Raw genomic sequence first — 26,540 nt, forward strand, 5'->3', positions numbered from 1 at the left:
AGCTACACAAATAATGGAGAGGCCAGGGGAAGAAAGAAAGACTCAGCCGGCATCAGAGAAAGTGAGAACCCCAGCACCCTCCCTGTCCACTGCTGGACCCCTAGCGTGGAGCATAAAGTTTGCTGAAGGAGGGAGAGGGGCAGGGGCAGACACAGGGACCCCAGAGCGCCCACAGGACACACGAGGCACCCTAGTGGGGGAGGAACACGGGGCAGGATGACAGATTGCAGGGTGGTGGTGGGGGAGCCAGGCTCAGAGGATGCCCCTCCCTCCAGCCAGCCCCCGGAGTGGGTGTGTGCACGTGTGGGGGGCGGGGAGCGAGGACATTTGCCCATGTCTCCGGGAGGGGAGCGCCTTTAAGCCGAAACCCCGCCCTCTCGGTCGTCCTGGCAACGCCTCCCCCCACCGGGGGCTCCCACATTTCAGCAGGTGCCGGAGCTGGAGCTCCCACCGCCGCCGCCCGTGCCTCCGGCTGCCGGCGCCCCTGCCTGTGGCTCTTCCTCCCCACTCGCCCGCTCCCCCTGGCGGAGCCGGCGCGCCCGGGGTGCCGCTCCCTGCCTGGCGCGCTCCGCACCTGGAGGTGCCTTGCCCCTTTCCTGCCCACCTCGGAATTTCCCTGTGGCTCCTTTGATCCTTCGAGTCTCCAGCTCCCCTCCCTTCCACCTGTTTCCCCCAAGAAAGGCAGGATCCTGGTCCCTGCTGCGTTTCTGGGGCCATGGCTGGTCTGGGCCCCGGCGGAGGCGATTCAGAGGGGGGACCCCGGCCCCTGTTTTGCAGAAAGGGGGCTCTGAGGCAGAAGGTGGTCCACGAAGTCAAAAGCCACAAGTTCACCGCTCGCTTCTTCAAGCAGCCCACCTTCTGCAGCCACTGCACCGACTTCATCTGGTGAGGGAAGGGGGCTGGGGGACTGGGAGAGGAGGGGACTAGGGGTGCAGACTCCTATCACGCCGACCCCTGTGGAAGGAAGAAGGAGGGGCTGTAGCCCCGACTCCCAGGTTCTAGGATGGCCAGGGAACGCTGGGAGCTTCGACTCCTGGGTTTGAGTGAGGAGGAGGCTGGTTCCTGGAGTCCTGGGTCTGAGGGAGGAGGAGGCTGGAGGACGGAGGTCCTGGAGTCTTGGGTCTGAGGGAGGAAGGGCCTGGGGGGCTGGGAGCCTGGATTCCTGGGTCTGAAGGAAGAAGAAACTGGGGGCTGAACTCCAGTCTGAGGGAAGAAGGGCTGGGGGCCAAAATTTCTGGGTTCTAGAAAGAGGAGGCGGCCGGGGCTTGGACACCTGGGCCCTGCGCGAGAAGGGTCAGAGAGCGCAGGCCCCCTGTGGCTCGCAGAGGTTGGGGGTCCAGGTACCCCTTTCTGCACTGACCTAGGATCCCTGACTCTTCCAGGGGTATCGGAAAGCAGGGCCTGCAATGTCAAGGTAAGAGCTGGGGACCGGGGCTCCTGGGACCCTCAGGAGGGTGGAGGCTGGGGCCCCACAGCTGAGGCTGCTTGACACACGTGTTCTCTGGTCCCCAGAGAGGCGCGGGGGAGCCCGGGGCGGGGGGTGTGGCAGAGGCACAGCCTGTGGTGGGGAGGGAGCTCCGATGGTGGGGCCACCGCGGAGGTGGTGCTGGGGGCCCCTCCCTCGGCCGGCTCCAGGTGGGGACAGATATTTGGAGAATCTGTTGCCATGGGAACAGGGAGATTTGGAAAAGGGGAGCTGAAGGGGGGAAGGGGGAGGGGGCTGGAGATGCAAAGTCAGAGCCCCCCCCCAACCCAGGCTGCTGTCGCCATGACAACACCAGCCATCCTAGGCAGGGGCAGGCCGGGTGGGGTCACCGATGGGCGAGTGGGGGCCGGGCGGGGCCGGCAGTTCTGGGGGGCGGGAGAGGGGGGCGAGTCCTTTGAGCACCAGATGCTACTGCTGAGAACAGAGTGAGTCAGGGTGGGGGGCGGGCCGGCAGCAGCGCCCCCAGACTCACTTCTGCCCAAGTTGCTGCTTCCTGGGCTGCGTCTGAAGATATTTCGGTTTTCGCTCTTTGAATCTGTCTGCCTCTCTCCTGGCTTTCTGATCTCCGTCCGTGGGCCTGTGTCTGTTCGTCAATGGGATCCTATTTTCTTTCTCTCTTTTTCCATCTCCCTTCCCTGAGCTCTGTGCTCTGTGTCTCTCTGTGCGTCTCTGCGTCTCTGTTTCTGACTCCGAGCCCATCTCTTGGGTTTCTGTCTCCTGCTTCTCCCTCTGGCCTCCAATTTTCTCTCTGTTGGACTCTCTGTGTTGAGATCCCTCTCTTTCTGGTTTTCTCTGTGTCCGAGTTCCGCTCTCTCTTTCCAATGTTCTGTGTGCTGGGGTCTCCTCTGGATCGATCCATGCCTCCATCTGTGTCTCTATGATTCTCACCTTTAGTCTGCAGCTTTGTGGTTCATCGACGATGCCACGAATTTGTGACCTTCGAGTGTCCAGGCGCTGGGAAGGGCCCCCAGACGGACGTGAGTGCCCGGACACCTGGTTCTCCTCCTCGGGCCGCGCCCCCGCCCTCACCCCCTCGGCGTCCGTCCCAATTTCTCCTGCTATTTTTATGGCTGGGAGGGGAGGGGGGCTGGAGAGATAGGGGGAGCTATCTGGCCCAGATTCCTTGCCCTTGGCCTGGAAAGGGGGAATGCGAGGGGGACTGACAGGCTGGGGACACAGGTGGGGGACAGAGAGGATGCCCGGGTGAGGAGACTGAAGAGGGGCACTGCCAGGGTGGGCTGTGATCCAGGGGTGAAGGGATTTAAAAATTGAGAGCTGAGGGGCACACAGAGAAAAATAGTAATGCAGGTGCGGAGATGCCAACATAAGACAGAGGGAATCTCAGGAAGAGGAACAGAGACACAGAAAAAGACAGAGACCCAGGAGAGACTGAAGCCGAGGCAGAGAGAGAGACGGGGCAGAGAAAGAACCAGGGAGAAAGAGGGGAATTTGGAGGCACCAAAAGATGGACAGAGAAACTCCAACAGATGGAAACGCAGACACCTGGAGAGAGAGACTAAAATAGAAAATGGTGGATATAGACAACAGCTTAGGAGATGCTGACAGGAGGCCCAGGAAGTCCCACAGCACACTTGCACACATGTGCGTGCATGTACAGATGCCCCTGTCATCACAGATGTGCAGTGCGCAGAGACACACAGCCTCTCCCCACCCCCTCTCTCTCCATCAGAGGCTCACAAGACCAGTCAACCCGAGTGCCCATTCCCGTTCCCTTTTCTGCTTTATCTCTGAGCCTCAGTTTCCTCCCCTATAAAATGGGGCTGATGATCTAGCACTGACCAACAGAACTGTCTACAGTGACGGAAGCATTCTATACATGCACTGTCCAATAGGCAGCCACCAGCTCCGTGTAGCCAGTGAGCACTTGAAACAGGGCAACTGTGGCTGAGGAATAGAAATTCCATTTCTTGTCATTTGAATTGGCTTAAATTTATTTTTTTTATTTTTATTTTTTGAGACAGAGTCTCGCTCTGTTGCCCAAGCTGGAGTGCAGTGGCGCAGTCTCGGCTCAATGCAACCTCCGTTTCCCAGGTTCCAGCAATTCTCCTGCCTCAGCCTCCTGAGTAGCTGGGACTACAGACACACGCCACCATGCCCAGCTAATTTTTTTTGTATTTTTAGTACAGATGGGGTTTCACCATGTTGGCCAGGCTGGTGTCGAACTCCTGACCTCGTGATCCACCCGCCTCGGCCTCCCAAAGTGTTGGGATTACAGGCGTGAGCCACCGTGCCCGGCAGGACTGACTTAAATTTAAACAGCCACATGTAGTTAGTGGCCACTGAATGGGACAGCACACATCTGGACACTTCCAGGCTTGTTTTGAAGTCAGGTGGGTTCAGAGTTTCGCCCAGGGTTTGACACAAGATCGGAGACAGTTTTATGATGTACAGATGGAGAGAGAGGCAGAGAGAAAGAGAGAGAGCGAGAGATCCACAGAAGTCCATGAGGCGTTTTACCACCCTCTCAGCTGAAAATAATAGAAGTCTACATAGAAGATGTGACTTCATAGAACATATATTGAGCACCACTGTCTACCAGCATGTGTATGTGATTGATGACCCCCCTCATCCACTCACCTCCACCACCAACACCAGATAAGTCTGATGTATCCAGTGCTCACTGGGTACACTCCTCAAGATTTTTTTTTTGTTTTTTGCCTGTAATCCCAGCTACTTGGGAGGCTGAGGCAGAATTGCTTGAACCTGAGCGGCAGAGGTTGCAGTGAGCCAAGATCATGCCGCTGCACTCCAGCCTGAGCGACAGAGCAAGACTTTGTCTCGGAAAAAAAAAAAAAAGTTTTTTTGTTTTTGTTTTTTTGTTTGATTTTTGGGATATTTTTAAGATGGAGTTTCACTCTGTCACCCAGGCTGGAGTGCACTGGTGCAGTCTTGGTTCACTGCAACCTCTACCTCCCAGGTTCAAGCGATTCTCATGCCTCAGCCTCCCGAGTAGCTGGGACTAGAACAGGCACAAGCTACCACGCCCGGCTAATTTTTATATTTTTAGTAGACAGGGTTTCACCATGCTGGCCAAGCTGGTCTCGATCTCCTGACCTCAGGTGATCCGCCCACCTCGGCCTCCCAAAGTGCTGGGATTACAGGCGTGAGCCACTGCACCCAGCTGATTTTTGGGGTTTTTTGAGACAGGGTCCCGCTCTGTCACCTGGACTGGAGTACAGTGATGGGATCATAGCTCACTGCAGCCTTGAATTCTCCAGGCTCAAGTGCTCCTCCTGCCCCAGCTTCTCAAGTAGCTGGGACTACAGGCGCAAGCCACAAAACCTAGCTAATTAAAAAAAAATGTTTTTGTAGAGATGGAGTCTCACTCACTATATTGCCCAGGCTGGTCTTCAACTCCTGGTCTCACTCGATCCTCCTGCCTCAGCCTCCCAAAATGATGGGATTACAGGCGCGAGCCACTGCACCTGGCCTCAAGTATTTTGTATACAGTATAGGATTGGATCCACACAACAGTTTATGTGGTTAGGTATACAGTATAGGTTGGATCCACACAACAGCTTATGTGGTTATTTTTCCTGTCCCTATCTGGTTTGAATCCCGGCTCCACCACTTTTTGGTTCTGTGACATTTCCTGAGTTAATTTACCTCTCTGCACTTGTTGAATTCCTTGTCTGTAAAGCGGAGATGATAATTATGCTCACTATGGATTGTTTTGAAGATTTAGTGAGTCAGACATTTGGGATGGTTTCTGACACATAGCAAGAGCCAAAATATTATTTTTTATTCTTGTTAAAATTATTATTATGACCAATGAGGAAACGAGTGAATAGTGAGAAGGAGATCTTTCCTCTGCATCACTCGGGGGTTTTTTTGTTTTTTTTTTTTTGCTGTTGAGACAGGGTCTCACTCTGTTGCCCAGGCTGAAGTGCAATGGTGCTATCACTGCTCACTGCAGTCTTGACCTCTGGGGCTCAAGTGATTCACTGCTGGCAGTTGATCTTCTTAAAAGTAACATGCAGGACGGGCACAGTGACTCACGCCTGTAATCCCAACACTTTGGGAGGCCGAGGTGGGTGGATCACCTGAGGTCAGGAGTTCGAGACCAGCCTGACCAACATGGAGAAACCCTGTGTCTACTAAGAATACAAAATTAGCCAGGCATGATAGCACACGCCTGTAATCCCAGCTGCTCAGGAGGCTGAGGCAGGAGAATCGCTTGAACCCAGGAGGCAGAGGTTGCAGTGAGCCAAGATTGCGCCATTGCACTCCAGCCTGGGCAGCAAGAACAAAACTCTGTCTCAAGAAAAAAAAAAAGGTAACATGCCTTGGCCAGGCATGGTGGCTCATGCCTGTAATCCCAGCTCTTTGGGAGGCTGAGGCAAGCGGATCATGAGGTCGGGAGATCAAAACCATCCTGGCTAACACGGTGAAACCCCGTCTCTACTAAAAATACAAAAAATTAGCCGGGCATGGTGGCACGCGCCTGTATTCCCAGCTACTCGGGAGGCTGAGGCAGGAATATCACTTGAACCCTGGAGGCAGAGGTTGCAGTGAGCCGAGATCGCACCACTGCACTCTAGCCTGGGCGACAGAGTGAGACTCCATCTCAAAAAAAAAAAAAAAAAAAAAGTAACACGGATCAAGATTTGGCAAGTATGATTTCATTTAGTCCTCAGGGAGGGCACATGCCCCCACTTTTCAGGCGGTAAATCTGAGGCTTTGAAAAGGGGCAGGCATGGTGAGGCCACCTAGCTGGGTAGGGGGTAGGGCAAGATTTGAACTCTGATGTATGTAACCACAGCCTCCGTGCTGTCTCCTTTTTAACAGCAACGTTTACTTCTGAGAATAAGAACAGCAGCCTCTGTCTGTGGATGGTTTGTGTGTCAGGCACCCTGCTGAGAGCCTTCACACACAGCACCTTATTTAGTGCAGCAGGAACCCTTTGAGTTAGGGTCAGCGGAGATATTTAGAAGCCCAGCACATTGAAAAGGATCCTGGAAACTGCCAACACCCTCGTCTACCCAAATATATATTCAAACTAGAAACCCCACTAACATAGATGAAAATCCAAGAATGGCCTAAATTTTCACCCTGTGATAATCCGTTTAATGGATTCTTAGAATCAAGTTATTTAACAAGCAGATATTGTCCTGGGGGTAGGGGGTGGCAGGGGAGAAGGAGAAGCTTCACTGATGACCTGCATTCATGCTTAATGGACTCTGGAAATTTAGCATTGCTTCAAAATGTAGATTATTTATTTCCACCTGACCGAGGAGGATGCTGCGGCTCAAAACTGGGAATGAAGTTGCCCCAGATTACACAGCTGAGAAGTGGCCTAGCTCTTACTTACATTTAGGGCTATGTAGGGACTTCAGTAAAATCCCTGATAATAACCACAGTAATAGTATTAGGAGCATCTAACATGGTAGGCACAGCTATGTTTTGTACACCAATTATTTTATTTAGGCCTCCTGGGTTCCTATTATAACTGAGAGGTCATATTCTCCATTCTACCCGGAGCTCAGAGAAGGCATACCATATGGACACTGACGGAAGCTGCCAGTGAAGGAGCTGGGGTTCAGGGTGGCCCACAAGTTCTCAAATAATAACTTGTGGGAGTTGGGGGGATGGGAACTATGGGAGGTTGGAAGCTCCTGCCTCCTTCATGTTCTGCCCAGATATCATTTGGTCAGCGAGGCCCCCTGCCACTCCCCTTACACACACACTGTTTTTGTTTTGTTTTTTTTTTTTGTTTTTTTGAGACAGAATCTTGCTCTGTCGCCCAGGCTGGAGTGCAGTGGCACAATCTTGGCTCACTGCAACCTCGGCCTCCTGGATTCAAGCAATTCTCATGCCTCAGCCTCCTGAGTAGCTGGGATTACAGGCATGCGCCACCACGCCCAGCTAATTTTTGTATTTTTAGTAGAGACAGAGTTTTGCCATGTTGCCTAGCCTGGTCCTGAACTCCTGAGCTCAAGGCAATCCGCCCACCTCGGCCTCCCAAAGTGCTGGGATTACAAGCATGAGCCACCGCACCCGGCCAGGACCACCGTATTTAAAATTTCAATCCCCCAACTTCTGGTGGTCCCCATCCCTGCCTCATTTTTTCTCCAGAGCACCGATTACCAACCATCAAACTATATGTTTTATTTATTTACCATGTTTACATTCTGTATCCCTCCATTAGGAAGTAAACTCCATGTGACAAAGAGGTTTTTTTTTTTATTTGTTTAATGCTGGGTCCCCACACCAAGAACAGTACCTGGCACACAGCAGGTGCTCAATGATTTTTGGTACATAGAGTGAAAGAGATGGAGCCTCAGGCTGACCTAGAGAGCAAGGCAGGAGGAAAAGATAAAAAGGCCCCTCCCCTGGGGTTTTAGGACCCTCCCAACGCCCCCTAAGCCAGTCTTCTCTGCCCCCAGGACCCCCGGAACAAACACAAGTTCCGCCTGCATAGCTACAGCAGCCCCACCTTCTGCGACCACTGTGGCTCCCTCCTCTACGGGCTTGTGCACCAGGGCATGAAATGCTCCTGTGAGTGAACTGGGCCTTGACAGGGCCCTTCCAAAGCGCCCGGTCTGGGTTCCGGGAAATGCCCGGGATGGGTTGGGGGGTGGAGTCTTGGCTTGGGGGCGGGGCCTGAGGTGCTACCCGCAGCTTTCCCCTCCAGGCTGCGAGATGAACGTGCACCGGCGCTGTGTGCGTAGCGTGCCCTCTCTGTGCGGTGTGGACCACACCGAGCGCCGCGGACGCCTGCAGCTGGAGATCCGGGCTCCTACAGCAGATGAGATCCACATAACGGGTGAGGCCCCGCCCCCTCACCTGGCCCCGCCCCTTCCCCGAGTGTGAGGCGGGGCTGACCCAAGGTACTTGTGCTGGCTCAACCCCACCCCAAAGATGGGGCCACGCCTCTTTCAATGGTCACGCCCACACTCCTGACCCCACCCCAGAGGCCGAGCACACTCCGCCACACCCCTTTTGGCTCGAAGCCCCGCCTCCAACCTGGCTTCTTGCAACTTTCTGCACCTGTTAATGACTTTGACTTTTTTTTTTTTGGGACGGAGTTTCGCTCTTGTTGCCCAAGCTGGAGTGCAATGGCGCGTCTCGGCTCACTGCAACTTCCGCCTCCCGGGTTCAAGCGATTCTCCTGCCTCAGCCTCCCGAGTAGCTGGGATTACAGGCGCGTGTCACCAAGCCCAGCTAATTTTTTGTATTTTTAGTACAAACGGGGTTTCACCATGTTAGCCAGGCTGGTCTCGAACTCCTGACCTCAGGTGATCCACTTGACTCGGCCTCCCAAAGTGCTGGGATTAACAGGTGTGAGCCACCGCGCCTGGCCAATGGCTTTCTTTTTTGTTTTTATTTTATGTTTATTTTTTTGAGATGGAGTCTTGCTCTGTCGCCCAGGCTGGAGTGCAGTGGTGCAATCTTGGCTCACTGCAATCTCTGCCTCCGGGGTTCAAGGGATTCTCCTGCCTCAGCCTCCCGAGTAGCTGGAATTACAGGCGCCCGCCACCACATCCGGCTAATTTTTTTTTTTTTTTTTTTTGAGAGAAGATCTAGCTCTGTTGCCCAGGCTGGAGTGCAGTAGCATGATCTCAGCTCACTGCAACCTCCACCTCTCAGGTTCAAGCGATTCTCCTGCTTCAGCCTCCTGAGTAGCTGGGACTACAGGTGCATGACACTGCACCCAGCTAATTTTTGTATTTTTAGTAGAGACAGGTTTCACCATGCTAGCCAGGCTGGTCTGGAACTCCTGACCTCAGGTGATCCGCCTGCCTCTGCCTCCCAAAGTGCTGGGATTACAGGAGTGAGCCACCGTGCCCAGCAATGGCTTTCCGGGTATAAGGATCTTGAGAAGGGAGAGTACCTGGTTCTGAGGGAGGCTGCGGTTCAGTACTGGTGACATGGCCAGGGTCCAAACTCTGGTTCCTAATGGAGAGAAGGGCTCTGGATCTGATTTCAGGGTCACTGGTTGCGGAAAGGGCTCTATGCCCTGTCTTCTGGGTACTGGAGAGGTAAGAAGTCATGAGAAACGAGACTGAGAGCTTGGAACTCTTTTTTTTTTTTTTTTTTTTTTGAGACAGAGTCTCGCTGTGACGCCCAGGCTGGAGTGGAGTGCAGTGGTGTAATCTTGGCTCACTGCAAGTTCCGACTCCTGGGTTCACGGCATTCTCCTGCCTCAGCCTCCCGAGTAGCTGGGACCACAGGCACCTGCCACCACACCCAGCTAATTTTTTTTTTTTTTTTTTTGCATTTTTAGTAGAGACGGGGTTTCACCATTCACAGGATGGTCTTGATCTCCTGACCTTGTGATCCGCCCGCCTCGGCCTCCCAAAATGCTGGGATTACAGTCATGAGCCACCGCGCCTGGCCAAGCTTGGAACTCTTGATTGCTGACTGGAAGAGGGCTGGGAGCCCCTTCCTGGATCTCTAACCCATCACACTCTTCCTCACTCCCCGTTTAGTTGGCGAGGCCCGTAACCTAATTCCTATGGACCCCAATGGTCTCTCTGATCCCTATGTGAAACTGAAGCTCATCCCAGACCCTCGGAACCTGACGAAACAGAAGACCCGAACGGTGAAAGCCACGCTAAACCCTGTGTGGAATGAGACCTTTGTATTGTGAGTCTGGGGTGCAGGGAAGGCAATGACAGCTGACAGAGAATGATCTGAGGGTCCTAGTGGCCCCCAGATAGCAGCTGATGCGAGGGGTTAGGATAGAGGGAACCCAGAAAAGGGCAGAAGAAGATGGTGGGAAAAAGGAATAGAGTGATTGAGGGAGTGGGATGGAGATACGGAAATGGAGAGACAGCCAGACCACTGTATAATTAGTCTCCATTGAAGCCCCCCAACTTTAGAGTTAGACAGAGATGAGAGAGAGAAGAGCGAGTCTCAGAAGAGGCAGAAACCTAAAGAGAGACACAGATGGAGAGGGAAGGGAGAAGATGGGGGGTGGCAGGGAGACAGAGATCAGTTGACAGAAAGACAGAGTGATAGAGACCCAGAGAGGAGAGAAGAGTACAGAGACTCAGAGAGAGAGATCTCGAGAGACAAGAGACAGAGATGGGAAGGGGCGGAGAATGCAGGAGGAAGGGAGAGGAAGAGCTCTCTAGGTTTACTTCAGGCCCCAAAGCCCTAGCTGGAGAGAGAGCCTTGCTGGGAAGGTCAGAGGTCGGAGACTGACAAAGCAGGAGAGGAGCCCCAGCTGGCTGGGTTTGCCCCCACCTCCAGCACCAAGGATGGGGAACCTAGGGGAGCCATGAGCTCGGCCCCACACCCCATCCACCCCACCTTCCTGCAGCAACCTGAAGCCAGGGGATGTGGAGCGCCGGCTCAGCGTGGAGGTGTGGGACTGGGACCGGACCTCCCGCAATGACTTCATGGGGGCCATGTCCTTTGGCGTCTCGGAGTTGCTGAAGGCGCCCGTGGATGGCTGGTGAGGAGCAGGGCTGGGGCCTGGGGATGGAGCGCAATATTACCATCTCCATCTGTGTGTGGTCTCTCTCCTCCAGGCCATTGTCCTTCCCTCCGCCTCCCAGCATGCACACACACACACACACACACACACACACACACACACACCCCTCTCTCTCTCTATTCTTCTCTTCTTCTCCCCTCCCTTTTTCCCTCTCCCTCTCTTTTTATCTCACTCTTTCTCTCTTCCATCTCTGTGTCCGTCTCTCTGTGTCTCTTTCCTCCCTTCCAATGTCTTTGCCTCTCCCATGGGTGCCCCATCCCCGCTGCCCGCCTCTGGTCTCCGTCTGTATGTCAGGTACAAGTTACTGAACCAGGAGGAGGGCGAGTATTACAATGTGCCGGTGGCCGATGCTGACAACTGCAGCCTCCTCCAGAAGTTTGAGGTACCCAGACCCTGGCTTCCTCAAGGGAGCCCAGCCCAGCCTCCCACAGTTCAGAGCTGGCCTTTCCTTCCACCCCTGAGTGCCTGCTGGTCCTGGGACTACAGTTCCCAGAAGACCCTAGGACTCCCTCCTCTGCTCTTCTAAGGGACTCGAGCTCCAGGGTCTGATGGGAATTATAGTTCCTATCCATCGCCATGGCTTGAGGGTACTAAGGGCCACCGGCCCCTGTTCTAGGGCGATCCCCTGACTCTCTTGGGACCCTGACTCTCTCTTTCTTTTCTCCCAGGCTTGTAACTACCCCCTGGAATTGTATGAGGTGAGTAGAACCAAGGCGTTGAATGGAGGCAGTTTTTGCCTACGTCTCTGATTTCTTATTCCTTCTCTGATTTCTTATTCCTCCTCTGACTTCTGTCTTCAATTCCCCACACATGAGTTGAGCACACATTTGTGCTAGGCCTGTCTTGTGCTTGCTGAATAATCCAGGATCCAGAGGTGAATCTGACCCTCAAGCAACTCTCCAAGGTAGGGACACAGTCACAGATACTTAAAATACAGGAAGGTGTGCTAAATTAGAGGTAGCCCAGGGCACTGAAGAAGCCTAGTGGAGGCACTAATCCAGCCTGGGGGAGGGTGGTCAGGGAGGACTTCCCTGAGGAGGTGACGCCTGAATTGATTCTTGAGGTTTTTTTTTAATTTCTAAATTTTATTTTATTTTTTATTTTTATTTTTATTTCTGTCGCCCAGGCTGCAGTGCAATGGCACAATCTCGGCTCACTGCAGCCTCCAGCTCCCGGGTTCAAGCAATTCTCTTGCCTCAGCCTCCTGAGTAGCTGGGATTACAGGTGACCGCCACCACACCCAGCTAATTTTTTTTATTTTTAGTAGAGATGGGATTTCGCCATGTTGGCCAGGCTGATCTCGAATTCCTGACCTCAGGTGATCCCCCTGCCTTGGCCTCCCAAAGTGCTGGGATTACAGGCATGAGCCACCGTGCCCGGCAGATTCTTGAGTTGTTTTTTTGTTTGTTTGTTTTTGTTTGTTTTTGTTTTAAGATGGAGTCTTGCTGTGACGCCCAGGCTGGAGCGCAGTGGTGCGATCTCGGCTCACTGCAAGCTCCACCTCCTGGGTTCACGCCATTCTCCTGCATCAGCCTCCTGAGTAGCTGGGACTACAGGTGCCCACCACCACGCCCAGCTAATTTTTTGTATTTTTAGTAGAGATGGGGTTTCACCGTGTTAACCAGGATGGTCTCGATCTCCTGACCTGGTGATCCGCCCACCTCAGCCTCCTAAAGTGCTGAGATTACAGGTGTGAGCCACCACGCCCGGCCGATTCTTGAGTTTTTAAAAATCTATCAAGCATGATGATCTTAATCTTTCCATTCATTCATTCACTCATTGAATACCTTTTTTTTCTTTCTTTCTTTCTTTTTTTCTTTCTTTCTTTTTTTTTTCTTTCTTTTTTTTTTTTGAGACAGAATATCCCTTTGTCACCCAGGCTGGAGTGCAGTGGTGCAGTCTCAGCTCACTGCAACCTCTGCCTCCCAGATTCAAGTGATTCTCCTGCTTCAGCCTCCTGAGTAGCTGGGATTACAGAAGCGCACCACCACACCTGGCTAATTTTTGTATTTTTAATAGAGATGGGGTTTTGACATGTTGGCCAGGCTGGTCTCGAACTCCTGACCTCAAGTGATTTGCCCGCCTTGGCCTCCCAAGGCGCTGAGATTAGAGGCATGAGCGACCACGCCCAGACGAATACCCATTTTCTAGGGTGTCATAAGCCAGGCCCTGTTCTGGGAATAGAATCAGGCCATTCCCTGGGGGAGCTCTTCTTCTAGTGGAGGACAAAGTTACAAACCCAGACATTCACAATGAGTAGCAATGCTGCTGTAATGGAGACAGCCTCAGGCACTGGGGCGTCCCTGGCACAGCCTGAGTCAGAGAAAGCTTCCTAGAGAGGTGAGACCTGGTAGAAGGGCGGGATTTCCCAAAGGAGAGACCAGATTTTCAGGCAGAAGTAATGCTCTCTCCCTCATTTACCCTTTCAAAAAATACTTTACAGAGCATCTCTGTGTGCCAGGCATGGCTCTACTCACTGGGGATATAGAGAGAGCAGGGAAAGAACAAACAAACAAACAAAAAGTTCCTTTCCTTATGGGATTTACACCGGGAGGAAGACATTAAACAAAATATATAAGCATATGATAGGCTGGGCACCATGGCTCATGTCTGTGATCCTAGTAAGGTGGGCGGATCGCCTGAGGTCAGGAGTTTGAGACTAGCCTGGCCAACGTGGCAAAACCCCATCTCTACTAAAAATACAAAAATTAGCCGGGCATGGTGGAGGCGCCTGTAATCCCAGCTACTCAGGAGGCTGAGGCAGGAGAATTGCTGGATTCCGGGAAGCCGAGGTTGCAGTGAGCCAAGATCGCTCCACTGCACTCCAGGCTGGGTGACAGAGGGAGACTCTGTCTCAAAAAAAAGTGAAAGACAAGAATCTTCAAGATTCAACAACAGCAACAACATGCTATAGTCTTTCCTGGACTCTTAAAGAAACTTTCACTAGAGTTTTTAATGTTGTGTGTGGGGGTTCACCTGCATCAGAATTCCTAGAGTGCTTGCTTTTAAAAGCACATTCCCTGGCCTTTCTGCAGACCTACTGAGTGAGGATCTCTCTGATGCCTCAAATGTCTGCCTACTAAGTGAATTCCTCAGGTGATCCTTTTGCAAAGTTAAGTTTGAGAATGGGCTCTGTGGCCAGGCGCAGTGGCTCACGCCTGTAATCCCAGCACTTTGGGAGGCCGAGGCGTGTGGATCACGAGGTCAGGGGATGGAGACCATCCTGGCTAACATGGTGAAACCCCGTCTCTACTGAAAATACAAAAAATTAGCTGGGCGTGGTGGCGGGCTCCTCTAGTCCCAGGTACTTGGGAGGCTGAGGCAGGAGAATGGCGTGAACCTGGGAGGCGGAGCTGGCAGTGAGCCGAGATTGCACCACTGCACTCCAGCCTGGGCGAGAGAGCGAGACTCCGTCTGAAAAAAAAAAAAAAGAGAGAGAATGGGCTCTGCAGGAGACAAGGGTACCAGCAGGAGGAAATTCTGAGCCAAAGAGGTAGAGTCTTTTGAGATCAGCAGGGATGACCCTCCCATACAAACCCAAGAAACCCAGCAGGGCAGATGGTGGGCAAAGGCCTAGAGGCAGGGAGTGTAGGGTGGTGTGCATGCCTGTTGTGGCTCACAGCGCTCTCCCATAGTTCAGCAGGCACCACTTAATATTACCAATGAATACCAACTATATGCCAAACCTTGAGCTAGGGATGGGGGCTAACAACACAGCAAACAGAAGCAGCCCTGATTATTATTATTATTATTATTATTATTATGATGATGATGTATTTATCTATTTGAGACACAGTCTCGCTCTATCACCCAGGCTGGAATGCAGTAGAGCAATCTCAGCTCACTGCAACCTCCGCCTCCCGGGTTCAAGTGATTCTCCTGCCTTGGCCTCCCGAGTAGCTGGAACTACAGGCATGTGCCACCATGTCCTACTAATTTTTATATTGCTAGTAGAGATGGGGCTTCGCCATGTTGGCCAGGCTGGTCTTGAACTCCTGACTTCAGATGATCTGCCCACCTCGGCCTCCCAAAGTGCTGGGATTACAGGCGTGAGCCACCGCGCCCAGCCCTCAACAAATATTTATGTAACCTCAATGATGTAGGCAGTGTTACTGTGTCTTAGCGAACAAAGCAGACCCCTGCCTTAGGGAGCTCACAGGCAGAAAAGCAGATAGTCACACAGATAGACGTAAATTACTAAGAATAAAAGTGCCAGGAAGGTGCTGTCCATGGTGACCAAGGGGTGGTAAGAGAGGCATCTGACCCAGTTTAAAAAGTCAGGCGAGGCCTCTATGAAGTGATGCTTGAGCCAAGGTCTAAAGGGTGTTTGGGAGACAACTAGGAGGGAAGGGGAGGGGAGAGCTTTACAGGAAGTCCTAACGGCACATCCAGAGGCCCCGAGTTGGGAGGGAGGACAATGTGTGTCAGGCCAGGGTGGCTGGACCATGGAGCCCCCGGGAGAGAGAACAACCTGCAGGGTCAGTCACAGCCTGGCTCTGCAAGTCATGTGGAATAAAATCTTAACACAGAGAGAGCAGTTAAAGGGTTTACAAGCATAGGGGAGACATGACCTGGTTTATTTATTTTTAAATTGGCTCCTGTGCCTGCTGAGTAGAGAATGCATTAGAAAGGGCAGCTGTCCATGTAGAGGGACAAGTGTGGAAGCTGTGACAGCAGCTTAGTCGTGGGCCCCTCCCTGGGGGGCCAAGGCAGGAAAAGGTAGAGAAGGGACCCTGACTGAAAGCCAGGTGTGCTCCCTGGACTGGCAGCACCCATGTCACCCAGAAGCGTTTTACACATACCAATTCTCAGGTCCTACCCCAGATTTATAGAGTTCGAAAACCTGGCAGTGGGACCCAGCAATCTGTTTTACCAAACCCTCTAGGGAATTCCAGCCTAGAGGCTAAGAGCAACCAGACTCTAGAGCTGAACTGCTTGGGTTTCATTTCTGGCTCTGTCCTTTACCCGCTGTGTGACTTGGGGCAAGTTACTTAATGTCTCTGTGCTAGTTTCCTCTTCTGTAGAATGGAAACGATAGCAGGGTTTTCTGGAAACAGCAGATGATAAGCTATCTAAAAAAAAAAAAAAGAAGAAGAAGAAAAAAAGATCTAAGTGTTTGTTGAATAATAAATAAACCCTCCAGACTATGGGGAGTCAGAGAAAATTAAGCCAAGGACAGGATAGGAGGGCGGCCATTTTCCTCTCTGCAGCTATTCTCATCCTTTTCTTTCTTGGGTGCTGTGTCTCTTGGGGGCATCTCCCTGTCGCTGTATGAGGTCTAACCGCCTCTGGCTCTTTCTTTCTCCTTTCCACAGCGGGTGCGGATGGGCCCCTCTTCCTCTCCCATCCCCTCCCCTTCCCCTAGTCCCACCGACCCCAAGCGCTGCTTCTTCGGGGCGAGCCCAGGACGCCTGCACATCTCCGACTTCAGCTTCCTCATGGTTCTAGGAAAAGGCAGTTTTGGGAAGGTTGGATTCCTGGGGTTCTGGGGGAAAGGGAGGATGTCTGTGGGAAGGTCAGATTTCTGGTTCTGAGGGAGAAGTGGGGGTGGGAAGAAACTGGGCTCCTGCATCTTCAAATATGGTTAGGTTGGGCCGTTCAGGTTCCTGGAGAGGGGAAGTTTACAGATGTGGACACTCTCCCTGAGGGGACGGGCGGCAACTCAGGGCTGTCAGTCCCTTAAGAGATGGAGGAAGGACCTGGGATCCCGTTTCCCTGCGTCCCTGAAAGGGAGGGGGCAGGTCCTTTACCACTGGGTTCCTATCATGGACTGGCCCTTTTGGAACTGTGCGCATAGGTGATGCTGGCCGAGCGCAGGGGCTCCGATGAGCTCTACGCCATCAAGATCTTGAAAAAGGACGTGATCGTCCAGGACGACGATGTGGACTGCACGCTGGTGGAGAAACGTGTGCTGGCACTGGGGGGCCGGGGTCCTGGCGGCCGGCCCCACTTCCTCACCCAGCTCCACTCCACCTTCCAGACCCCGGTAAGGATGGAGGGGGCGGAGGCTAGCCTCGGGGCCCTGCCTCATCCAGTTCTGGACATCTGCGTTGGGATTCTGAGTTTAGGGCGAGGCAAGAGAACTTTGTGCTCTCTGAGTGGGCGAGGCCAGGCGGGTTGGCTCCTCAGGGGCCGTGGCCAGGGAGAGGGGGTCCTTGGGAGGCATGGTCAGGCGAAAGGACTCATCGGGGGCGTGGCCAGGCGCAGGGACTCATCGGAGGCGTGGCCAATCGGAGGCGTGGCCAGGTGGAGGGGCTCCTCGGAGGGCGTGGCCAGGCGGAATGATTCATCGGGGGCGTGGCCAGGCCAGGGGCTCGTCGGAGGGCGTGGTCAAGCGGAGGGACCCATTTGGGGGCGTGGGCAGGCGGAGGGTCTCTTCGGGGGGCGTGGCCAGGCAGAGGGGCTCATCGCGGGGCGTGGTCAGGCGGATGAAATCTTTGGGGGGTGGTTTAGGGGGCGGGCTTTGTCAGGCGATAGGATCATTAATAGGCGTGGCCAGGCAGATTGGCTCCTTGGGGGCGTAGCCAGGCAGATGAGATTATGAATGAGCGTATCCAGGCAGGTAGATTCTTCGGAGGGCGTGGTCGGGCGGATGAGCTCCTCGGGGGCGTGGCCAGGCGGTGAGTTCCTCCGTGGCATGGCCTGGCCAGGTGGATGGGTCCTGCGGAGGTGTCGTGAAGCGGTTAAGCTCCTTGGGGGCGTGGCCAGGTGGATGGGCTCTTGCGGGGAGTGGCCAGATGCCTGTTTCCCTGGGGAGCTTGGTCTTGAGTGGCTGTAGCCAGTGCTCTGGAATTTTGAGCAAAGGAGCACAGTGGAGGAGAGTGCCTTCCTCGTGGGCCTGCCCAGAACTGGGCTCCGAGTGACGGGGTCATCACTTTTGGATTCTGACTGAAGGACACATCAGAAACAGGACATTTCCCTAGGATTGCGACTTAGGGGCAGAGAGTCAGAACCTGCACGATTTTAAGAGGGCATGACTTTACTTCCAGGGGCTCTGAATGAGCGTGGCCAGCTACCTGGATTAAAATATATGTATGAGCAACTTTGATTCCTTTTTTTTTTTTTTTTTTTTTTGTTCGAGAAGGAGTTCGCTCTTGTCCCCCAGGCTGGAGTGCAATGGCGCGATCTCGGCTCACTGCAACCTCCGCCTCCCGGGTTTAAGCAATTTTCCCGTCTCAGCCTCCTGAGTAGCTGGGATTACAGGCACCCGCCACTGCGCCCGGCTAATTTTTGGTATTTTTAGTAGAGACCGGGTTTCACCATGTTGGTCAAGCTGATCTCGAGCTCCTGACCTCAGGTGATCCACCCGCTTCGGCCTCCCAAAGTGCTAGGATTACAGGCATGAACCACCACGCCCAGCTGCAACTTTGATTCTTAGTAGGAAGCCAGAATTGCATATGTGTGTGAGTGGCTGTGGAAAGAGATTTTGGTGTTCCCGGATTTCGAGCGAATAGTGGGCTTCAGTCTTCAATTCTGAGAAGGAGGGGCCAGAACAGGTGGTCTGATAGTTGGCGGTGGTCTGGCGGGTGGAGATTCTGAGGTAGCAGGGTTAGCACCTTAGGGCCCTCCCAGGGATGTGGCTAGGTGCTCTGAATTTCTGGTTGGGTGCATCTGGAACCTTCCACGTCTGTCCTGAGTGATCAGGAAAGAAATTCTCCTACCCTGGGTAGATGGGTCCCGCCTCTAAGCCCATGCACTCCTCCGCAGGACCGCCTGTATTTCGTGATGGAGTACGTCACCGGGGGAGACTTGATGTACCACATTCAACAGCTGGGCAAGTTTAAGGAGCCCCATGCAGCGTGAGTCTCGGCCAACAGAGAATGGACGGGGTGGTGGAAGGGGGCAGGGTCCAGCCACTGACCCTCTGCCGTCCCCACCCACCCCGTCCTCCAGGTTCTACGCGGCAGAAATCGCTATCGGCCTCTTCTTCCTTCACAATCAGGGCATCATCTACAGGTGAGCAGCCCCAGGAATTTCCGTGGAGGAAATCACGCCCCTGGAAGGGAAGGGATTTGAATATGCAGCTCTAGACTGCTGAACTCAACCCTTCTTGCAATTCCTACCCCACACCCCTGCATCGTTCAGGGACCTGAAGCTGGACAATGTGATGCTGGATGCTGAGGGACACATCAAAATCACTGACTTCGGCATGTGTAAGGAGAACGTCTTCCCCGGGACGACAACCCGCACCTTCTGCGGGACCCCGGACTACATAGCCCCGGAGGTAACCCTAACCCTGCTGCTCTGACCACGCTTTGAGATCCCTTAGAGGGTGTGGCTGATGGTCCAGTATTCATCACGGGTGAGGCCGGACCCTCAGACCTTGTCATGAGTTGTGGCCTTCTTACACAGCTAGGCGTTCCTCCAGCCTCCAGCACAGGTGAGCTTGTGCACTGAGCCTGCCAGGTGGGCCCGGCTGGGTCTCTAAATAGGTAAGGTGGGCAGCACCTATGGGTGAATGTTCCAGGAGAGTGGGACCAGCTCATAGGAATTCCAGGTAGGACCTGACCCTGGATCCTTCTGAGAAGGTGCAGACGATTTCTAGTGTACTCTGAGTGGGTGTGGCCTGTTCCCTGCCAACACTGAACATGTCCGGACTATCTCCTGAATACTTTTATCTGGGCAGGGCTCTCCCTGGAGTATTCAGTTGGATGGAAGCTTATTTCCTGTGTTGTACATGGTTCTCTGATCTAAGTGGGCTGCACTTCTGTGCTGCAGTTTTCAAGAGGGCAGGATCAGCCAGGTGTGGTGGCTCACACCTGTAATCCCAGCACTTTGGGAGGCTGAGGCAGGTGGATCACTTGAGGTCAGGAGTTTGAGACCAGCCTGGCCAACATGGTGAAACCTCATCTCTAACAAAAATACACAAATTAGCTGGGCGTGGTGGCATGCGCCTGTAATCCCAGCTATTCGGGAGGCTGAGGCAGGAGGATTGCTTGAACCGGGGAGGCGGAGGTTGCAGTGAGCTGAGATCACACCACTGCACTGCAGCCTGGGCGACAGAGCATAACTTCATAACTTCATCTCAAAAAAAAAAAAAAAAAAAAGCCGGGTGCAGCGGCTCACACCTGTAATTCCAACACTTGGGAGGCTGAGGCAGGCGGATCACAAGGTCAGGAGTTTGGGACCAGCCTGACTAACATGGTGAAACCCCATCTTTACTAAAAATACAAAAATTAGCCAGGCATGATCGCGAGTGCCTGTAATCCCAGCTACTTGGGAGGCTGAGGCAGGAGAATTACTTGAACTCGGGAGGTGGAGGTTGCAGTGAGCTGAGATCGCACCACTGCACTCCAGTCTGGGCAAAAGAGTAAGACCCTGTCTCAAAAAAAAAAAAAAAAAAAAAAAGCAAGAAAGAAAAAGAGCAGGGTCAGATCCCTAAGGTTCTGGGAGAGCAGATGCTGTCCTATGAGATTTTAAGTGGGTGGGATATTACCTGACTTTGTTAAAGGGGTGGGGCTGATGTTCTGAATGTACATATAGATGGATTAAGCACATACCTGTAGTCCCAGCTACTTGGGAGGATGTGCCTGACTCGTGCCCAAATAATCAATGTCAGTGATCACAAAACCTGGCTGGTAATCAGAATCATCTGTAGAAAATTTGAAAACTGAGGCCAGACATGGTGGCTCATGCCTGTAATCCCAGCACTTTGGGAAGCTGAGGCAGGCAGGTCACTTGAGGTCAGGAGTTCAAGACCAGCCTAGCCAACGTGGTGAAACCCCGTCTCTACTAAAAATACAAAAATTAGCTGGACGTGGTGGTGTGTGCCTGTCATCCCAGCTACTCAGGAGGCTGAGGCAGGAGAATCACTTGAACCCAGGAGGTGGAGGTTGCAGTGAGCTGAGCCAAGATTGCACCACTGCACTGCAGCCTGGGCTACAGAGTGAGACTCCATCTCAAAAGAAGAAAAAAAGAAAAGAAAATCTGAAAACTACACACATATTTCTGACTCTTACACAAATATTCTAGGTGGGTGGAACCAGTGACTTGGCCGTCAGGTAGTCTTTCTATTTGAGGCCAAATGAATGTTTGAAGTAGGTATGCTTTGTTTCCAGAATATTCCAAAAGGCAGATCCCTGGCCAAAATATTCAGAGTGGAGGCTGGGCGTGGTGGCTCACTTCTATAATCCCAGCACTTTGAGAGGCAGAGGCAGGCAAATTGCTTGAGTCCGGGAGTTTGAGACCAGCCTGGGCAACATAGTGAGGCCCTATCTTCACTAAAAGTGCAAAAATTAGCCAGGTGTGGTGGTGCACGCCTGTAGCCCACCTACTTGGGAGGCTGAGGTAGAAGAATTACCTGAGCCTGGGAAGTTGAGGCTGCAGTGAGCCGTGATCACACTACTGCGTTCCAGCCTGGGCAACAGAGTGAGACCCTGTCAAAAAAAAAAAAAAGAAACAAAAAATCACCTGACGATATAAATATTCAGAGTGGGAAGAGCTTGTGCTGAAAGCACTTAACGTGGGTAGAGCTCCCAGGGGGTGAGGCCAGAGGGGTCCTAGGCTTCTTAAAGAACGCATGGTGATTCCCTGCCTTCCACCTCCCCTAGATCATTGCCTACCAGCCCTATGGGAAGTCTGTCGATTGGTGGTCCTTTGGAGTTCTGCTGTATGAGATGTTGGCAGGACAGGTAAGGGAAGGTGGGGAGAAGCTGGCTTGGCTAAAAGAGGCAGAGAGGGGCACCTGGATTTCAGGAGGAGCCAGTTAGAAGGGAGCCCAGAAGGTTGTGCCCGAATAGCGCTGTCCATGGTTCTGAAATGTTGTCTTAATGTAGAGCAGGTGTTTTGTTTTGTTTTGTTTTGTTTTGTTGTACCATGGATTCTTCCTCCCTAGATGCTAAAGTAGCAGTCTGGTTAAGTGGATCCCTTCTCAGAAGAATGTTTTTCAGTGCACAAAATGGAATAATACATACACAGAAAACCAAGGTTCAAATCCTCACTTTGCCACTCACTGGCTGTGTAAGCTTAGACAATTACATACATTCTAAATCAGCTTGATTGGATTTCTGGGCTGCTGCGTGTACTACAGCTAAAAAAATTGGGTGCCACCCTCTTGATCATCTTCTTAGCTGGCTATGGTAGCACCTATAGTCCCAGCTACTGGGGAGGCTGAGGCAGGAGGGTCACTTGAGCCCAAGAATTCAAGGTTACGCTAAACTATGCATATGCCACTGTGTTCCAGCCTAGGCGACAGAGCAAGACCCCATCTCAAAAGAACAAACAAAAAAACAAAAGAAATCAATCATTTTGAAAGATAGTCACCAAAACTTTTAAAATTTAATTGAATCTAACAACCAACTAAATTAAATGTATACAGTTGTCTAAATATTTAAAATTGGAATATGGGCATCTGTGCAATTTCTTATTAATTCACTAAGTAGTAAGTTCTAATGGTAGTAAAGTAAAAAGGAGCTCTAACAGTAATTTTGAAGTAGCAATGACTAATAATTGGGAATATCTGCAACTCTCATGTGATGAGAAAATACCTGTGATTTCTATTGATAATGAAGCCACAAGCATTGCTGCTGCCTGCATTCATAACTGAAGGGAGGCCGGGCGCGGTGGCTCACGCCTGTAATCCCAGCACTTTGGGAGGCCGAGGCGGGCGGATCACGAGGTCAGGAGATCGAGACCATCCTGGCTAACACAGTGAAACCCCGTTCTACTAAAAATACAAAAAATTAGCCGGGCGAGATGGCAGGCGCCTGTAGTCCCAGCTACTCGAGAGGCTGAGGCAGGAGAATGGCGTGAACCCCGGGGGGCGGAGCCTGCAGTGAGCTGAGATCGCGCCACTGCACTCCAGCCTGGGCGACAGCGAGACTCTGTCTCAAAAAAAAGAAAAAAGAAAAAAAAAAACCAAAACTGAAGGGAATGCTAAATTTTAGTTAGAAGTTAAAAAAAATTTGGCCGGGCATGGTGGCTCACACCTGTAATCTAAGCACTTTGGGAGGCCGAAGTGGGCAGATCACTTGAGGTCAGGAGTTTGAGACCAGTCTGGCCAATATGGTGAAACCCCATCTCTAAATCTTTGCTTTGGTGTCATTTTTTGTAACCTCAGAAGACTGAACCACTCATCCAACCAGAAGAATGCTTTTAGGGTGTTTCCTGCAGTTTTCCCTCTCTTCTAGTTAACTGACATGTTGCATAATTAACAGCCTGCTGATTTACATAGCAGATAAAGAGAGGCAGAATAGTACAGAGATGCACAGATCTGAGGCATCTGAGATAGGAAATGAGAGAACCTGAGAAGGAGAGAGATCAAGCTTTGGTGTTTTGGTCTGATCTCTCCTGAGGGTGTGATCAGGTATGCATGTGGGGGGTGTGATGGGTCAGGCATGTTCACGGTGGGGTGAGGAGGGTGTGGAAGGTTTGGGGAAAGGCAGTTGGGCAAGTCCCTGACTCTCTATCCCCTCCACTTTGATAGCCTCCCTTCGATGGGGAGGACGAGGAGGAGCTGTTTCAGGCCATCATGGAACAAACTGTCACCTACCCCAAGTCGCTTTCCCGGGAAGCCGTGGCCATCTGCAAGGGGGTGAGAGCCCCCTGACTCCCAGCTTCTCCAGGCTCACAATCCACGCACCCCATTGCTGTCTCTGTGTCTATTAGAAAAGTGCTCCCATTCCTGAAGTCACTTTACCTCCATCTGTTAGAAATGTTGATATGACGCATAGGTTTTGTTAGAACAATGATTTCCGGCCCTGTTGCCACGAGGCCTGGAGATGGCCTCTGTCTCATCCTTCTCTGTGACTCCCACTCCCCAGCTCCCCGCTTGCAGGAAGTGCTGAAAGTCCGGGGTCTGTCTGTCTAGAACTGGGTGGGTCAGGTAAACCCAACTTCTGCAGCTTTTCTTCCTGTGGGATCTTGGGTGAGTCACCAAAACTTTGTGAGCTTAACTCTCTTCAGGGGTTGTGGAGTTGACACAGAAGAAAGCACCTGGCCCATAGCAGATTTTCAGCCCATGTCAGCACCTTCTGCATCTAGCTGCTCTCTCTGCATCTCCCTGACAGTCTCTCTCTGGTTTCTGTCTCATGCCTCCCCTCCATCTGCATACGATGGGGCTCTCTGTGTTTCTTCCTTTTCTCTGTGTCTCCTTCTGCATCTCTGTCTACACTTTGGGGCCTTTGTCGAACCCTCCTACCCCCCGTCTCTGTTCCCTCCTGTGTCCACTCTCATACACACACACTCTACATCTCACCCTCCTCTCTTGCTGGCTTTCTGTCCTCCCCTTTCTCTGGGTCTCTGTCCCCATATTTGGTCTTTGTTCCTCCCTCTGGGTGTGTGTTTCCCGGGTCTCTATCCTTCTCTCTTTCTGAATCTCTGTCCCCCTGGGTCTCCTCTGTCTCCTCCCTTCTCTGGGTTTCTGCCTTCTTATCTGGGGTCTCTGTACCACCCTCTGGATTTCTATTTCCCCTTTTCTCTGGGTCTGCAACCTCTCTTCCCCCATTCCCTCCCTCTTCCCCTTCGTCTCCTCTACCCTTCCCTCCCTCCCCTTACCCACCTCCCTCTGTCCTTCCCTCTCCCCTTCCCTCCCTCCGGCTACCCTTCCCTCTCCCTGTCCCTCTCTCCCCTTCCCTCTCTCCCCGTACCCCCTTTCCCTCTCCCCTTCTACATCTCCCTCATGATTTGTTCTGTTTCTCTGTGTGTCCCTGGGTCTCTGGGTATGAATTTCATCTGCTATCATTCTCATGTATCCTCTGCCTCTTCCTGTCTCTCTCTCTCTCACTCTCGCTCTCTGTCTGTCTCTCTGTGTCCCTCTTCCTGTCTCTCTCTCTCTCTCTCTCACTCTCGCTTGCTCTCTGTCTCTCTCTGTCCCTCTTCCTCTCTCTCTCCTGTCTCTCTCTCTCTCTGTCTGTCTCTCTCCTCCTCCTCCTCCTCCCCCTCCTCCTTCTTCTTCTCCTTTCTTCTCTCTCTCTCTCTCCTTTCTTTTCCCTTCCTCCCTCCGTTTGCCTGTTTCCCCTGGCTGTTCTTATCTCTCTGGATCTCATGCCTGTGTCTCTTGGTTCCTCCATCCGCCTGTCTCTGTCTATTTTTTCCTCGTTCTCTGGGTCTCCCTGTCTGGGACTTTGTCTGTCTGTCTGTCTGTCTGTCTCTCTCTGTGTTTCCCACAGTTCCTGACCAAGCACCCAGGGAAGCGCCTGGGCTCAGGGCCTGATGGGGAACCTACCATCCGTGCACATGGCTTTTTCCGCTGGATTGACTGGGAGCGGCTGGAACGATTGGAGATCCCGCCTCCTTTCAGACCCCGCCCGGTCAGTCACCCTCCAGGCAACAAAAACTTGGTCCCTGAAGGGGTGGGGTTCCCCGGGGCCTCAATATACCTGTATGTGGGGGTGGGGTTCCCTCTGCAGAGCCCCCCCCAACAAAGGGAGGTGCAGACACCATGAAGCATGAATGGAGATTCTGCAGGAGACAGGAGATGAGACTGGGGTACACAGAGGGACACCCGAGGAGCCCTCAGAGCTGCTTAACTTTCCCTCCCCCACGTCTCCCACAGTGTGGCCGCAGCGGCGAGAACTTTGACAAGTTCTTCACGCGGGCGGCGCCAGCGCTGACCCCTCCAGACCGCCTAGTCCTGGCCAGCATCGACCAGGCCGATTTCCAGGGCTTCACCTACGTGAACCCCGACTTCGTGCACCCGGATGCCCGCAGCCCCACCAGCCCAGTGCCTGTGCCCGTCATGTAATCTCACCCGCCGCCACTAGGTGTCCCCAACGTCCCCTCCGCCGTGCCGGCGGCAGCCCCCACTTCACCCCCAACTTCACCCCCTGCCCCATTCTAGATCCTGCACCCCAGCATTCCAGCTCTGCCCCCGCGGGTTCTAGACGCCCCTCCCAAGCGTTCCTGGCCTTCTGAACTCCATACAGCCTCTACAGCCGTCCCGCGTTCAAGACTTGAGCGGAGCCCGATATTCTTCCTGACCTTAGCGTTCTGGACTCTGCCCCAATCGGGTCCAGAGACAGCACCGCACCACTAACCATCCCCAACTCCATGGGGTTCGACACTCCATCTTGGTAGTTCTATGCCTCCCCCCAGGCCCCGCCCCTGGGGAAATAGCCTCACGGGGTTGGCTGTTCCAGACTCAGGTTCCAGAACAACCCTCAGCCTCTGAGGCCCCCCCGCCTCCACTCCAGTTCTAGATGAGTGGGAGGCGTGCCCACCTCCTCCAGTACGTCCCGCTGCTGTGCTCTGGGGATTTCTGGGATATATGGAGGATTCTTTCCCCAGCGGCTCCCAATCAGCTTTTGTTCTAGACTTCCCCATCCCGAAACCATCACTGCTCCCCGCAGCCCGCCTGCCGTGCATGGCTCCTGTCTGGCTCGGACCCACCCCAACCCTCCCCAGTGCCTGCCACTCTCTGGGACTCTCCTCCTCCCCTCCTCTTCCCTTAGCCTCTCCCACCCGGCCACAGCTGCTGGAGAATAAATTTGGGATGCTGATGCTGAAGTGTTTGGATATTTTCTTGTAAGCTTGGAGAATGAAGGGGGTGTGGAGGCGGGACAGTGACTGTACATAGAAACAAACAGAGAAGGAAAGCATGGAGACCCACAAAGTGAGAGGGGGGACACCCACAGCAGCGGAGCAAGCAGA

The 26,540-nt window shown here is 52.9% G+C and overlaps 1 protein-coding gene across 1 annotated transcript; it reads left to right on the top strand.

Moving 5' to 3' along the window:
* The first annotated feature begins 423 nt into the window (after positions 1 to 423).
* Positions 424 to 26,396, top strand: PRKCG (protein kinase C gamma). Its single transcript, XM_032171055.2, has 18 exons — positions 424 to 885; positions 1,383 to 1,414; positions 2,381 to 2,463; positions 7,894 to 8,005; positions 8,142 to 8,273; positions 9,940 to 10,096; positions 10,776 to 10,910; positions 11,247 to 11,334; positions 11,621 to 11,650; positions 16,268 to 16,420; positions 16,750 to 16,938; positions 18,660 to 18,751; positions 18,846 to 18,908; positions 19,038 to 19,176; positions 21,503 to 21,583; positions 23,377 to 23,484; positions 25,061 to 25,201; positions 25,447 to 26,396. Exons 1-18 carry the CDS (start codon positions 716 to 718, stop codon positions 25,633 to 25,635), a joined length of 2,094 nt encoding a protein of 697 aa, XP_032026946.1. The 5' UTR covers positions 424 to 715; the 3' UTR covers positions 25,636 to 26,396.
* Positions 26,397 to 26,540: the final 144 nt, after the last annotated feature.

This window comes from Hylobates moloch, unplaced genomic scaffold (genome assembly GCF_009828535.3).
Source record: "Hylobates moloch isolate HMO894 unplaced genomic scaffold, HMol_V3 SCAFFOLD_12, whole genome shotgun sequence".
Taxonomy (NCBI): Eukaryota; Metazoa; Chordata; class Mammalia; order Primates; family Hylobatidae; genus Hylobates; species Hylobates moloch.

What these genes read in the sequence shown, in the direction of transcription:
- PRKCG (XM_032171055.2), top strand. Translation starts at nt 716, where the DNA reads ATGGCTGGTCTGGGCCCCGGCGGAGGCGATTCAGAGGGGGGACCCCGG. An exon ending in ACCCCCTGGAATTGTATGAG is followed by an intron (nt 11,651 to 16,267) that starts GTGAGTAGAACC and finishes TCCTTTCCACAG; the next exon opens with CGGGTGCGGATGGGCCCCTC. An exon ending in CGGACTACATAGCCCCGGAG is followed by an intron (nt 19,177 to 21,502) that starts GTAACCCTAACC and finishes CACCTCCCCTAG; the next exon opens with ATCATTGCCTACCAGCCCTA.